Raw genomic sequence first — 14,038 nt, forward strand, 5'->3', positions numbered from 1 at the left:
GAAAATAAAACTCATCTGTCTTTTTTTTTTCCTTCAAAAATGAAGGTAGATGATAACATACATTTTCCAGTGTCATAGCAATTCTTTTCTCTTACTAAAGACCCTTAAAGTCTGCCACAGGGGATGTCTGTTTTCCCTCTCCCCCCCCCCCCATATGATAAAAGAGTTAACTTAAGGTCTTAGACTGAAGTATTCAGTGTTTTCTTTGCACAATCATATGGTAAAGGAAGCTGTGTTCAGAAGTTTATACCCTATCTAGATGGTTCATGCATTAAAACTAGTCTAGACATTCTGGAAACTAAAAGTGGCTAGCATTCATCCAAAAAAACAAAAAACAGAGCTCTTTTGTGAGGGTAAATTAAACCCTTGTGTCAGTTGCTGGAGGAATAGGAAATATGGAAACAACTGTAAAAATATGAACAGTGGCTGAGTTAAAACTTAGAATAATTTGTCAAATAAACTTAGATTTAATTGAAATCTCCGTGAGTACTAAAGGCAGAACAGTCCCAAATAATATTTTAAGTTATTCAAAACACAAGCTTTCTGATTTTTTAAAAGTTTTATTTGTGGAATGTATAATGATTTATTTTATTTTGGGGAAGTGTAGGGAGAAGGTACTATCTATGCCATTAGGCATAGGGAAAAAAACATAAGTGGTACAGTTCATTACAAATGCAAGTTAACCCAGAAATTAAATTGCCCACAACTAATTTGAACAATACAACAAAGTCTTTAAGAGGTGCCCCTTTCAAAATTGCTTTTTAATGTTGTTTCTATTACACTTTTGCTGAAGTGTTTTGCTGCAATATTTTTGGCCCACTAAAGATATCCACTTAATTTCAAGTGGGCCAGGCTATCTTTTTTGTGCTTGGGGTGCCAAGGCTGGAGACTCTTGGCCCTCCGTATTAATCTTTACTGTGCACATTACTGTCCTATTAGAGAGATTCATTTTAGGGATTTTTATAAACAATGTGCATGTTTGACATCTGAAGCTGAAAAATATACCTTTTTAGGGATCATAAGGAACATGTAACCATCAGTGGGAGCCTTTCCTTGCAAAATGAATACACTAAGAAAAAATGATTCAAATGCATTTAAAATTTTCTATTATATTGAAAGCTAATCCTCAGTCATATTGCTTACTTCTGAAAAAAAAAAAAAGATTTTTTCATAGTCAAAAAACAAAACCGGATTTGGTGGAGGACATGCTGAATGCATCCAGATTTGTCATTTGGAACTCAGTAATTCCTTAAGTTTTCCATCATAATCTAATGCAGCGAGCATAATATGCTTTAATCATCTGACACATGAATATACCAAAGAGCATTCATTTATTTGAGAACATTCCACAAGGTCCAATATATGCATGAAATTATATAATTTTATGTAATATACAATATTAATATATTAATACATATAGATAAAAAGTATTAAGTTTCATTGTAGTGTTGTGAAAAGATTAACGTGGAAGTTAGGGAAATGGTGTTGTGTTGCTGAATCTGCTATTTGAACTTGTTTAATATCAGTCTCTTTGGGTTCCAATTTTCTCAGCCGTGGTTTCCCTTCCCACTCAAAAGTGATAATCTCAAGGTAAACTCTTGAAGCTCAATTGTATCCCTCCACCCCTACCTATTTCTCTAATGATTATTCTGTCTTTGGTGGTCTTTAGTTCCCTTTGCCATGACTCCATGTTAAAGAAAAATGACCAGCTAGAGCTTGTGAAAGTGGTCATTTACATAACAACCAAAGAATAAAGGACCTTTTTCATGCAGATATCCGTGGAAAAGCTTGGTAAAAATCTATGCAGCTGAGACCCAAAGTCTTTAAATCCCAAGAACTTCCTTAAAAACCGGTTTGTAGAGCTTTCTGTTAAACTCAACATGACAATTCTTTGGTCAGATCCCTTATATTAAAAGCTTGACTATAATATGGTTTCTAAGTAAAAAGTGAACCAAAGAAACACCTTTGAAAACCTTGTTTTATAAGAAGTTTTCTAATGTTTGCAGTAAAGAAGTTTAAAAAAAGAAACAACTTTTAGCAGTAGAGTATAGGTTTCCATTTTGTCGTTTGAAAATTTTGTATTGCTTTTTAGGTTAGTGGGAAGGAGATCAGCATTAAAAATTACATTTCTCATAGTTTATTTTGGTAGTCATTTTTCGCCTCTCTTGATCATCTTACTCATTTTTTCCTCAGGATCACAAGGAGGTTGTCAAATAACACATAATGTTAACTTCAGGCTGGTGTGAATGCCAGTTCTGTTTCCTGTTGTATAAACAGTTGTGTGTGCTGTGAATATCAGACTCACCACAATTCAAAAGAGAAATTAGAGCGCTCCACTTTCTCCACTATTGACTCCTTTTTCACAGGATGCTGCTCTTTTTGTCAGTTAAATTGTTAAAAATTCTCCAGTGAGAAGCTGCTTGGATGCAACACTTTATCTATTGATTAAAAACCTAAAAATATAGTGAGTGATGGGCCCTGTGATCTGGAGTTTGTTTCTGCTATGAATACAATTAACTTTGGGCTTGTATAATGATATCTTTTTCTAACATAGTATTTCATAATCTTCTTTAATGTATTATCCCTTTTGAATTATTTCTGGATAAGCTGCAGTATCGTATCCTATTTCTTTATTAATTAGCAAAAGTATTTAACCTATTCCTTTGGGAAAACTTCTGCCTCTGTATTTCTTAGAAGAATATTCATCTAAGTATTTTGCTTTCATGAGTAACTAGTATTCATTCTTTCTTCCATTTCCCCCTTCTACTCTACAGGGTCTGTGTCCAGCACTCTTTGTTTCCCAGTAAGAGAAAAATCATTATTTAAGTAAAATCACTTGGGGATCGCATCCTAATTTCTCTAGGTCCTCAGGTATAATTTTTGTGATCCTAACTAGTTGTATGCTCTTCTTTCTTTTCCTCCTCTTCTTCTTTTCTCTGACTCTGACTGTCTCTGTCTTTAGTCTCTCTCTCTGTCTTTGTCTTTGTCTATCTATCTCTGTCTCTCTGTCTTTCTTTCTTTGTGTCTCTGAATGTCCAACTTCATACTTGAACATTAAGAATCAGAAGTGAAATTTCCTGATATTTTTAAGATAAATGAAAAGGTTTTTGCTGTGAACTTCTTCAATTTTTACTTTACCCATTTGTAAGAAAAGGGTTGATTCCTGAGGTCTCTTTCAACATTCTTTGTCATATTCTAGCAATGATGAAGATTTCATTTTTTAAATCTGGGGGGGGAAATAACCTGAGCATATGCTGAATGTACTTTTGAGCAGTTCAGATTTTGAAAACAACTTTAAAACATTGTTCAGAAATTAGTAAAAAGTAAAAAAAAATTAGCTAATGCTTGTTAATAATTGAGAAAAATTTGGCTAAGGACATTTGGGTCTCTAATAAGTATGCATTTCTTCATTTTCTTCTTGGCAAGAACCTTCTTTCCAGTTTAATTTTGATGACAGTTAAAGTTGATCCATTCTCATCAACTGTTAATTAATGACCCTGCAGGAGTTTGGTCTGGAAGTTGACCAAAACTGCCATCTTACAATAAAAACAATCCATGTTCTCACTTAGTGATGCTTACAAAATAGAGATTCCCAAAGCAGTGGGGAAAATGTCATCAATAGTTGTACTTAATAATTTATAATATAAAAGAAAATTTGAATTTAATAAATTAGTTATAATAAAATGTGGTTATTTATATAAAAGAATTTCATCTTGACATGAAATGATGAGTGGAAAAAATGATACTGAATTTCTAACCTTCCCTTGCTCTAACTTGTAATTCTAGTTGAACTGTTTGGTGTAGTTTCTTGACTGCTTTTTTAGTGTAGTGTTCTCTTTTATTTCTGTCCTTTTAGTCCTCTTTACAACTTTAATTCCTGAATCTTTTGTTACTGACATTCTTTAAAGCATCCCTCATGTCTTTTGCCTTTTTTTTTTAATGTTAACTTTATACTCTTCATATACTTCATACTCTGATAATCAAGAACTATTATTTTTTTTTATTTTTCAAGATGAATTAAGGTTGCTTTTGTAAACACTCAATCTATAAGCATATTGCTCCTACCATTAAGAATCCGTATAATTTAAAATGTTTCCAGTGATACTTTCATCTATGTTTTTCCCTTGTAAACAAATTAACTTTTTATATTAGATAAAACAACATAAAAATAGTATTAAATAATGCCCCATAAAATGATAGAAATAGAAGATGCCTTAGAAATTATCTATTCCTACTGCATCATATTCCAGTTAAGCTAAGGAGGTCCACCAGAAGGTAATTATTTGAAGAGGTCAAACTGAAATATAAACAAGGTTCCTAAATTCCAAATCCTGTGCTCTTTCTGTTCCATGATGTTATTGTTATACTGTTTTAAATGTAATTTAAATGCGTGGTCCTTAGCAAGATGATTTGTCTATGTATTCTGAACCTATGATTTAAATAGTTTAGAGAGGTCCCAGTCATGGAACTCTTTCAATCAATGTAGAACTACAAGTATTTCGCAGTTTATAGATGCAGTCACTGGGGACATTAAAAAATTACATGACTTGAGTATATTCATATAATCAACAGGTTTCAGAAATGAGTCTTAAATGAATGACTTTCAAGATTGCCTCTCTATCCTTTTTTATTCTCATGAATTAATAGACTTTTTGGACTTATAACTCTTAAAAATTATTGAAGACCCCAGAGATCTTTTGTTTTTGTGGATTCTATCAACATATAGCATAATAGAAGTTTTTATCTTAATATTGTTATTATGAAACTATTTTTGACTTTGGAAAGTCCTTGTAAAAGTATTAGGGACCTTCAGAGGTCCCCAGACCATAATTTGAGTACTTCAAGGTGGTGCAAGGTGGAGAGAATGCCAGACCTGGAGTCAAGAGGACTCATCTTTATGAGTTCAAATCTAGCTTCAGATACTTAGTAGTTGTTTAATCCTGGACATGTCATGAAACCTTATTTTTCTCAGTTTCTCATCTATAAAATGAGCTAGAGAAAGAAATAGTAAACCTTTCCTGTATCTTTGCCAAGAAAACCCCAAGGAGTTGGGAAAATCAATCATAAAACTGAACAGCAACAAACTGTATATTATGCAATTATGTCTGTGTGGAATAGTAAGGTTTAGTTATTATTGACATTAACAAAGTTACTTAAAAATCACTGGAAGTTATGTCTATATTCCTGATTCAAAAAGTTACTTTGAAAATTCTTTTTTTTATGATAGATATTACAGTGTGATGAATTAAAGACTGGCATATTGTAATTTAGTTCTAAACTTGTTTTGCACTATAAGGTATCTGCATACTTAAAATAGCACCTTACTTACTCTTGGGGAAGGAGAAGGGCTTAACATCACTGTATTCTTAACCCAATAACTAACTATAGGAACAGTTTTTGTTAAGATTCTCTCTGCCCTCTGAAGGCAAATGTCTTACAAAAATATGCACTCAGGAATTTGCACAATCCAGGCCACATCCTTTTGGATTATAGAGCATTTTGTTTTCTTTATCTCTAAAATATTAGTGCCTTTTGCTGAATAGCAAGTGGTTTATTAAAAAAAAAAAAAAAAAAAAAGCAACCAACCTAAATTTACATTAGAGTTTTCATATCAATTCTAATTTTCATTCCTTCTGTCTTTTTGAATTTTAGATGTGTCAATCTTTGAAGTTCACGTGCAAACTAAAGTAACTTTTATTTGCCCAGGCTACAGGTTGACTTTTACCTCACCTCCATGACTTTAGTTATTTAAACAAAGGGTTTTTAAAGGAATTTCTAGTCATTGACTCTGAGGATAGTCTGGCTTTTAGGTATGTTACTACTAGAAGATAGTAGTTGGCCAAAAGGTAGTCACTGACATTGAGTAAGCTTAGGTTATCCTAACAGTAATGTATGTATTTTATTAAATATTAATGTCCATTGATTTGAAGGAGTGATCTAGTGCAAAGAGTACTTATTTTGAGCTTCATAAGATTTATTAGTTATCTAGAATTTATATTTGAATCATTGTCCATAATATAATAATAGATGCTAAAACATTTGAAGTCTAAGACTAGGTTCCACTTGTTCCTGCTTCATAGAAAGTTGATTAGCAGCACAATAAAATAGAAAGCCTTTTGGTCATTTGTGTTCAAATCCTACTTAAGTCTGCAGTTACTTAATTTCTCTGGGATTCAGTTATCTTATAGTAAAATGAGTTGGTTGGGTGAAAGTCCTGAAGTCAATTTCAGCTCAAAACGGATGGATTCTATGAAGGCAGGTTTAAATCTCAGTCCTTATTTACCACTGACATAATCTCAATGAAGGTGCTTCAGCTCTCAATGTCCTCTCTCTGTAAAATGAGGAGGACAAGATTTCTTTCTTTTTTTTTTTTTTTAAATAATTTTTAGGATCACTTTTTTCAATGTTCTTTTGAGCTCTAAGCTCAAAGCTCTAAGTTTTAAGTTTGCAAAGACTCCATGTTGCTACCAACTACAAAATGAGGAGGGAAGGATTATCATTCAAAAGTGTAAAAGCCCCAAATGGACAGAAAGTAACAACCAAAGAGATGAATGTTCTGAAATTCCAGCTTTTGTGGAGGGGTGGAGGAAGGGTATTGTGTCTCTCCAGTAATTAGTTTTGGGGAATATTTGCAAGGATTGCTAAGCATTTTGGGAGTAGGGTCAAGTGAATTATTTTAAAATGCTCCCCTTGGTTCATAATCGCAAGATTAGAAAGCCTACAGGCCGCTTTATACCTTGTAGAATCAGAAGCATTCACTATGGCCTTCTCTCACTGTCTAAGTGAAAGTTTAAAAAACAACTTTGGAATTATTCTTTCAGATAAATATCAACTGTCCTTTGCCCTTTTAATTTGTTTTTGTTTCTTCCTAAACTCATCTCCTTCCTTATTCCTGGTCTATTCTATAATAAGAGAAGATTCTATAATCAGTCCTCAGGCAACAGTCTAATCTCTTGAAACCATATGGGTAAATGAAAAATAATTACAATTTTATAGGAATCGAACCTTATATCTATCATTTTTTCCCCTCTGTATGTGTATGTGTGCAAGATGGTGCAATTTAATTCTGCAGGTTATTCTTTCTTTGTCCCCTTTCTATTGAGATTCAAAAAAAGGTGCTAGGTAAAAGGCAACAAGAATCCTAAAGCTGAGGGCCTACCTGATTGTTTCTTTATAAAATGGAAAGTTTCCACAGTATGGAGATGTTGAGTCAGATTTGCACTATTTGCCTCTCACTTCAGGGGGAAATCACTAGAGGATATAAAAAGAAAGTATCTCATTTTGCTGGTTGGGCCCTTATTTCCCCCATGACCTTTACACCAAGGCACATGCGGTCTATATGATCTTTATTTCATGGCATGTCTGTTATTCTATTTTAAAATGACATAGGGGAATAAACCCTGGATTTGAAGTCAGACCATTGGGGCAAATTCTGCTAATGATATTTATTACTTAGTTCGGCAAGCCGCTTTACTTTCTAGGCCTTAGTTTTCTTGGTATAAAATCAGGGGGTTGATTTAGGTGACCTTTAAGGACCTTTCCAATCTTAAGCCCTATGGCTTGATATGAGTAGGCGATTCCACAAGGACTACAGTAGCTAGCAGCATTGTGTCAGTGCTATGAGATTCTATATGGACACACATTAGTATACATTACCCAGGGAGCTTTCCAAATACCAGTTCTTTCTTCTGATATTTTGTAAAGTTTGGAAAGAATTTTCCCTTCAAACTCTTTTTTAAAACTAATGAAGCAGAAAATTGTAGATGTTTAAATCATTTATACTTAGACTGATTTAATAGAAAACAATTCAGTTGGCTGGAGAACAATTTAGGTGGGTGAGGCACTCCTGCTCACTCACAGAGCAAGTTGAAATTTCACTACTCCTGGTTCTTGGTGAATCCAATATTTCTGTACAGATTCTTCCCATTTTTAACAGATGATTTGATTTTTTAAAAATCTGTTTGATACTCATTTTCATATTATACAATATGAATGTGTATAGAAACTGAAGTTTGTCTGCCTTCAGATTTTAACTGTTTTTTTCTGTATCCTTTTTTCCCTCCCCTTCCCCCATTTTCCAGTTGTTTTTATTTCAGTTGCTGCGAGGACTGTCTTACATCCACCAGCGGTATATTTTGCACAGAGACCTGAAGCCACAGAATCTTCTCATCAGTGACACGGGGGAGTTAAAGCTGGCAGATTTCGGTAGGAAAGCAGTTAATTATGAGTCTATTTTGTCATGTTGTGAGAATGCCAGGCAGATGGTGGTGTGGATTTTGCTTAGACACAGCTACTGCATTGTAGAGCCTGGTAAAATTTCCTCTGGAATGAAGGATTCATTATGGTCCAAATAATGCTTGATAGATTAAAAAGTGAGAAAGGAAAGCATCTTTCACAATCAGAGAGAAGGGTGGGGGATGAGGGGATGATCCAGTGAGGGGAAGAGAGGGAAAAAGGAAAGAGGGGAGGGAGAAAAAGACAGATGGAGAGAGAGAGAGAGAGAGAGAGAGAGAGAGAGAGAGAGAGAGAGAGAGAGGGGGGAGAGAGAGAAGAAGAAGAAGAAGAAGATAGAGAGATGAACCTTGTTAGTGTATTAAGATTGGCAGAAAGGGTCTTGCAAGAAATGGAACATGGAACAAGCCATCCCCTTGGCATTTTGAGAAAATGGCATTGAGAGGGACCTCACAGCTTAGAATCACTTGTGTGTATCATCACCCCAGGGATATAACCATTGGGCCCAAGGGACCACAAGCTGTTGACTTAAGAATTTCTGAAGAATCAGGAGAGCAAGCATTGAGTATCATGGAAGGGAAGAAGCTTATTTTAGTGTGTTCATTTTATAAACTGAGGACAGCTAGGAGGTGCCATAGGGCACAGACTCCAAGTCCTGGACTCAGAGTAAGAAGGGCTCATCCTCCTGAGTTCAAATCTGGCTTCAGATACTTATTCTCTGTATGACCCTGGGAATGTCACTTAATCCCATTTGTCTGTTTCCTCATCTGTAAAAGATCTGGGGAAGGAAAAGGCAAACCGCTCTAGTATCTTTGCCAAGAAAATGCCAGAATAAGGAATCAGACATGACTGAACAACGGCAAATTTTTAAACTGATCCTTCCATGGAAGTTTTCAAATTAATTTATCCCACTCTAAAGACCATGTTCCTTCAACCTTTGTTTCTGTGACTTGGAGACATAGAGGGCTTGGTTCTCTCCTTGTTCCCTCCTCAATTTCTCTCTTCCTCCTTGATGTATTCAGAAATCTCTGAGTTGCCCTTATTCTCTGTCAGCCTAGCGAGAATGAAGTGTTGAGCAAGGTCTTAACACCTGGGATTGTCGTGGAAGCATGATGTGTTGACAATGCATTGCCTCAATTATTTTTGAATACATATATGTATTCTGATTAGAAATTTGCTTGGTGAACAGTAGAATGAAATATTGCCCTTGGGAAAAAAGGTGCCTGAGAATGTGATGTGGGCAATTGCTAAAATATAATTATTTCACCAAAAGACAGAAGGGGGCTGAGAGGAAGTAAGAGAAAGGGAAGAAAAAATTCCTTTTCTAAAAGTAATATTCCATTGAACTCTAATGCACTAAGACTTTCCAAACAATTTTCTTGCTCCTTTGGTCTTGGCTCTCTTTTTAAAGACATTGATGATTAGAAACTTTTGTCATTATATCTTAGCTTAGTCTTGGTTGTATTTTTTTGGGGGGGAGAGGGAGGAAGGAAATCCAAGCATTTAATCTCATTGATTTTTATATTAATTTTCAGCTTTAGAATTAGATTAAATACGGATTGTTTATCAAAGTAAGAAAGCCTAAAAGAAGGGTAGTTATGGATGGTTTCTTATCAAGGCCAAATATCAATAAATCTTTCCCTTGCACTAAGGGAACTTGCAGTAATGTCCTTACTTCATAAGTGTACAATAAATCTGTGAAGCTTAATGGGGAATTTTTGGTGACATGCCCTATAAAACATAAGTTTGAATAGGGTGTCGAAATGTGCAGGTACATAGTTAACCATGTCGAATATAACTTTAGTTAAATTTTTGCAGAAAGATTTCTTGCTCATAAATTTTAATTGTATGCAAATATGTTCCCATTTTTTAATAGGGATAACTTTTATGTGTTCATTGAAGTTACTTTCTTTTCTGTTTCTAAGCTATGTAATGATTGCTAAAATCAGGGTTTTAAGTCTTAGAAAGTCTCGCAGACCAGCCAGACTTGTCAGTAAGTATCAATTTTGTATTTGTACCAGGGAGGAATTTGAGATGGTTTAAAACACTACACAATTTCACAAATGGATTTGATGCTATTTCCTTCTCCTGTTGATTCACATCTTTTCTATACAATCATCTTGCCCAGTGATATTTTATGTTAAGGAATCTTAGAATAAGTGGCCAAAAAGGCCATCCTAATAATGACACATATGATTAGGCCGCAATATGTACTTCTGGTGATTATTACCTACACGCAACAAATGGCAGAAGAGATATCATGGAGGAAATGTATCATTGGAAAAGGAGGCCGTGCAGTGAGAGAGGAATAAGAAATAGGAGTCACTTTATAACCCTGCCAGGGAGCTTCCATTTACCCTAGAGCTTGCTCTAAGGTAACAGTCTCTGGAAGGCTAAGACAGCAATTTCACAGAATGAAAAAGCCTGGATGGTTTCCTTCTGATCAAAATAGAAGGAAATCCTCAATTAATAAGACCAGAGACCTCTCCAGAAACTCTGATAATATGGTAAGGTTTAATAGCAAATTAAATATTATAGAGAGCTCAGCTTTGTTTAAAAAAAAAAAAGATTCTTTAAAGAGTGTCTTTAGTTACTGAAAATCATTAACTGGTTCTTCTTGATTTTCTATTTTTGAAACCCATCCCTGGCACAAGGTCTCATACTCTTGTTTATTAAGTGTAACAAGAATGGCTTATCCACTAATTGGCAATTTACTTGATTAATTTTGCATTATTTTTGTCTTTTAATTAAAATTACTGTTTAACTGTGTCTGTGTGAGCATGTATGCCTGTGTGCCCATGAGAGAATGTGAAATGATGGCAACCAGATGAGAGTGTCAGAAAAACCCACTGCAAGCACAATCATTTGGCTTCCTTACATTAGAGCAGATAAAGTAAATAAACATCCAGAGCCAATATACAGGATGTGTATACTTGTAGCTTTCCTGTGATCCTTTTTTGTTTGTGTTTGAGCGATAAAGCCCCAAAATTGGATGAGAAGCACCTGTTTGTGTGCACGTACGTGTGTGTGTGTATGAGAGAGAGGGTGTGTGTGTGAGTGTATGTACTCGCATTTAAATTCCCAGTTTAGAATATATTCTGTGCCTGAAACATAATAGGTGCTTAATAAATATCAGTGCAATTGAATTTTTAAATTTTTGTCATTTTCTGTTTCCCAAGGAAACCTGGGGTAACTAGTCAGCCCTTATACCTTTTAAATATCTGAGATAAGAAAAATTTAGAATCTTTGATAGAATCTGACAAGTCTTATTCTGGTGGTTGGAGCCAAATTTTGTTTGAATATAGTGTGCATGCCCCCTTAATAACTGTGAATTGGTCACTTGAAAAAACCGAAAATGAAGACAGCTTTATCCTTTAAGAAATTTCATATCCTGAATATGTGGCAGACTGGGGTGAAAAACAGTATTTCATTCAAAAATATTTTTGTGTTCGGCAAACATTTCCTGAGTGTAAGATACTAAAGGTTTGTTTGTTTGTTTGTTTGTTTATATTTTAAAAGGATGATGCAGCCCTTGCTGCTTTTTGATAGCACTTTCCTCCCAGGGTTGTTTTACGGATCAAATATTTTGTGAAGCACTTTGCAGACCTTAAAGCATTATAGGATGTTTTCCTCGCCCCCTCCCTTCCCCCCCTTGTTATTCTGTAGTGTGATATAATGAAAAGAGCACTGTCTGGAGAGTTAGGAGCTGTGGATTCAAATTCAGTTTCTTTGAGACATTGATCATCATATAAGCCTCCCTAAGCCTTTGTTTTCTCCTCTAATGAAAATGTTGTGTTAAAATACAGCTTAGATTCCTTCTAACTCCAGTTCTTCCATTCTTATTTGAATAGAACAAAAATTCATGTAGATTTAGATATGATATAGATACACACATATACACGAACACACATATTTGCATGTAGAAATTACTAGCCTGCCAGAAAGGGCATTATAAGCATAAAATGATATGAGAAATTTGGCGCAAGCAGAAAACTTTCACAGAGGTAGAATCAGTGAAGATTTGACAGAGGTCCAGTGGGATCAGTTTGGGTCCTTGAAGGACCCTATTATGTATATATATGTGTGTGTGTGTGTGTGTGTATATATTATATGCATAATGTGTGTGTGTATATATGCATAATGTGTGTGTGTATATATACACACACATACATGTATGTATATACATATGCATGTGTATATATGTATGTATATATAAATATATGTGTGTGATTATATATATATCGCGATGGATATGGAGTCCATTCTTTGCATGGGGCATGGAATAAGAAGAAGCCTAGGGAAGGCAAGAATGGCACAGTTAGGCAGTTGTTCTGGAAGAGAAGAAATAGGACATAAAGCTGAAAAAGTCCGTTTCAGCATGGAGGTAGATTTTGTGCATTGTGGGATATCTAGGAGGTGACGGGTCGTTATTTGGTGCAGCATTAGTCCTGGAGTCAGAAAAACGCATCTATGTGACTTTAAATCTGTCCTCAGACACTTATTAGCTGTGTGACCCTGGGAAAATCACCTTACCCTTGTGAACTGGAGAAGAAAATGGCAAACCAGTCAGCCATCTTTACCTAAGAAACCCCAAAGGGGTAATGGGAAACAACTCAGCCACAGTGATATTGTAGAAGTCTTAAAATGCCCATAGCAGGAGTTTGTGCTTCATTTGTTACTCATGGGGAACCACTGATATTATGAATCAAGGAGTGAAGTAATTAAAGAACTGTTAAAGAGGAATTGGAGAGGCATAATAGGAAGGAAGAATATTTAAACTTATATAAGGTTCTTTTCTGGTAGCCATAGGGTCAAAACCTGTTAATAGTCTTTTGGAAGAAATTCTTAATTAATTCATTAAACACATTGATTAAACACTTACTTGTTAAGGGATTCTTATTTCTTGTTAAAATATTTGTGCACAATTTTTAGTTATTCCTTTGAACATTTAAATAATGGAACCCCTCATATCCCCATTCTCTAGATGATTGGGAAGTGTCTGATTTGGATGAGGATGCAACACTCTATGCCATAGAGGTTCTCTATGCCAGGGTCCTCAAACTTTTTAAATAGGGGGCCAGTTCGCTGTCCCTGAGACTGTTGGAGGGCCAGACTATAATAAAAACAAAAACTTTGTTTTGTGGGCCTTCAAATAAAGAAACTTCATAGCCCTGGGTGAGGGGAATAAACGTCCTCAGCTGCTGCATCTTAAATTATAGATTGTAAAATAAAACTTAATATAGATTATATTTATCACATAAAATATGACTATATAATAGCATATACATGATATATAGAAGCATGCATGTATGTGCCAGGTGTGTTACTAATGTATCCAAAATGGCTTTTATTCTTAGCATGTGGGGGATATTAAATTGTAAATATTGATATTTTTGTGTAGCTGAGAAATCAATCTTTTTTTGTTAACTTTTGATTAAGGTAGCTTTGAGTTATCAGTAGTTTACTATCATCTATATAAATTTTTCAGGGTATCTGGAATACTCTGTGAAAGAATGGGGAAGGTAGAAGCGGATGAGAAGGTTGCATCCAGATTCTTGTTGGAAATTAGGGTTAAAGAAGTCTTAAACATCCTCTTAACCGACCTCTTCAATTTATAAGTGATGAAATTGAGACTCTATAGTGTGGGTCACTTCAAGACAAGGCAGTTAGTTGATGATAAACCAGGATTCATACTCAGGTCTCCCAGTACAACATTCTATGTGACCCTGAGTATGATTTTGATGGTCATTACATGGATCACAGTCCTTCTGAAAACCTACTGGGATCATTTGCATTCTTTTTAGCA

The 14,038-nt window shown here is 34.9% G+C and overlaps 1 protein-coding gene across 9 annotated transcripts in view; it reads left to right on the forward strand.

Annotated features, from left to right (window-relative positions):
- The window catches only part of CDK14 (cyclin dependent kinase 14), a 673,115-nt gene that overhangs the window by 369,305 nt on the left and 289,772 nt on the right, over positions 1 to 14,038 (forward strand). For all 9 annotated transcript variants that reach the window (XR_004229802.1, XM_031939988.1, XM_031939989.1 and 6 more), the window contains one exon: positions 8,082 to 8,205. Coding sequence is in view for 8 of the 9 variants with exons in the window: in XM_031939988.1 (XP_031795848.1) it covers positions 8,082 to 8,205 (124 nt within the window). In the remaining variant the exon portion in view is untranslated. The remainder of the gene's footprint in view (positions 1 to 8,081; positions 8,206 to 14,038) is intronic.

Source organism: Sarcophilus harrisii, chromosome 5 (assembly GCF_902635505.1).
Source record: "Sarcophilus harrisii chromosome 5, mSarHar1.11, whole genome shotgun sequence".
Taxonomy (NCBI): domain Eukaryota; kingdom Metazoa; phylum Chordata; class Mammalia; order Dasyuromorphia; family Dasyuridae; genus Sarcophilus; species Sarcophilus harrisii.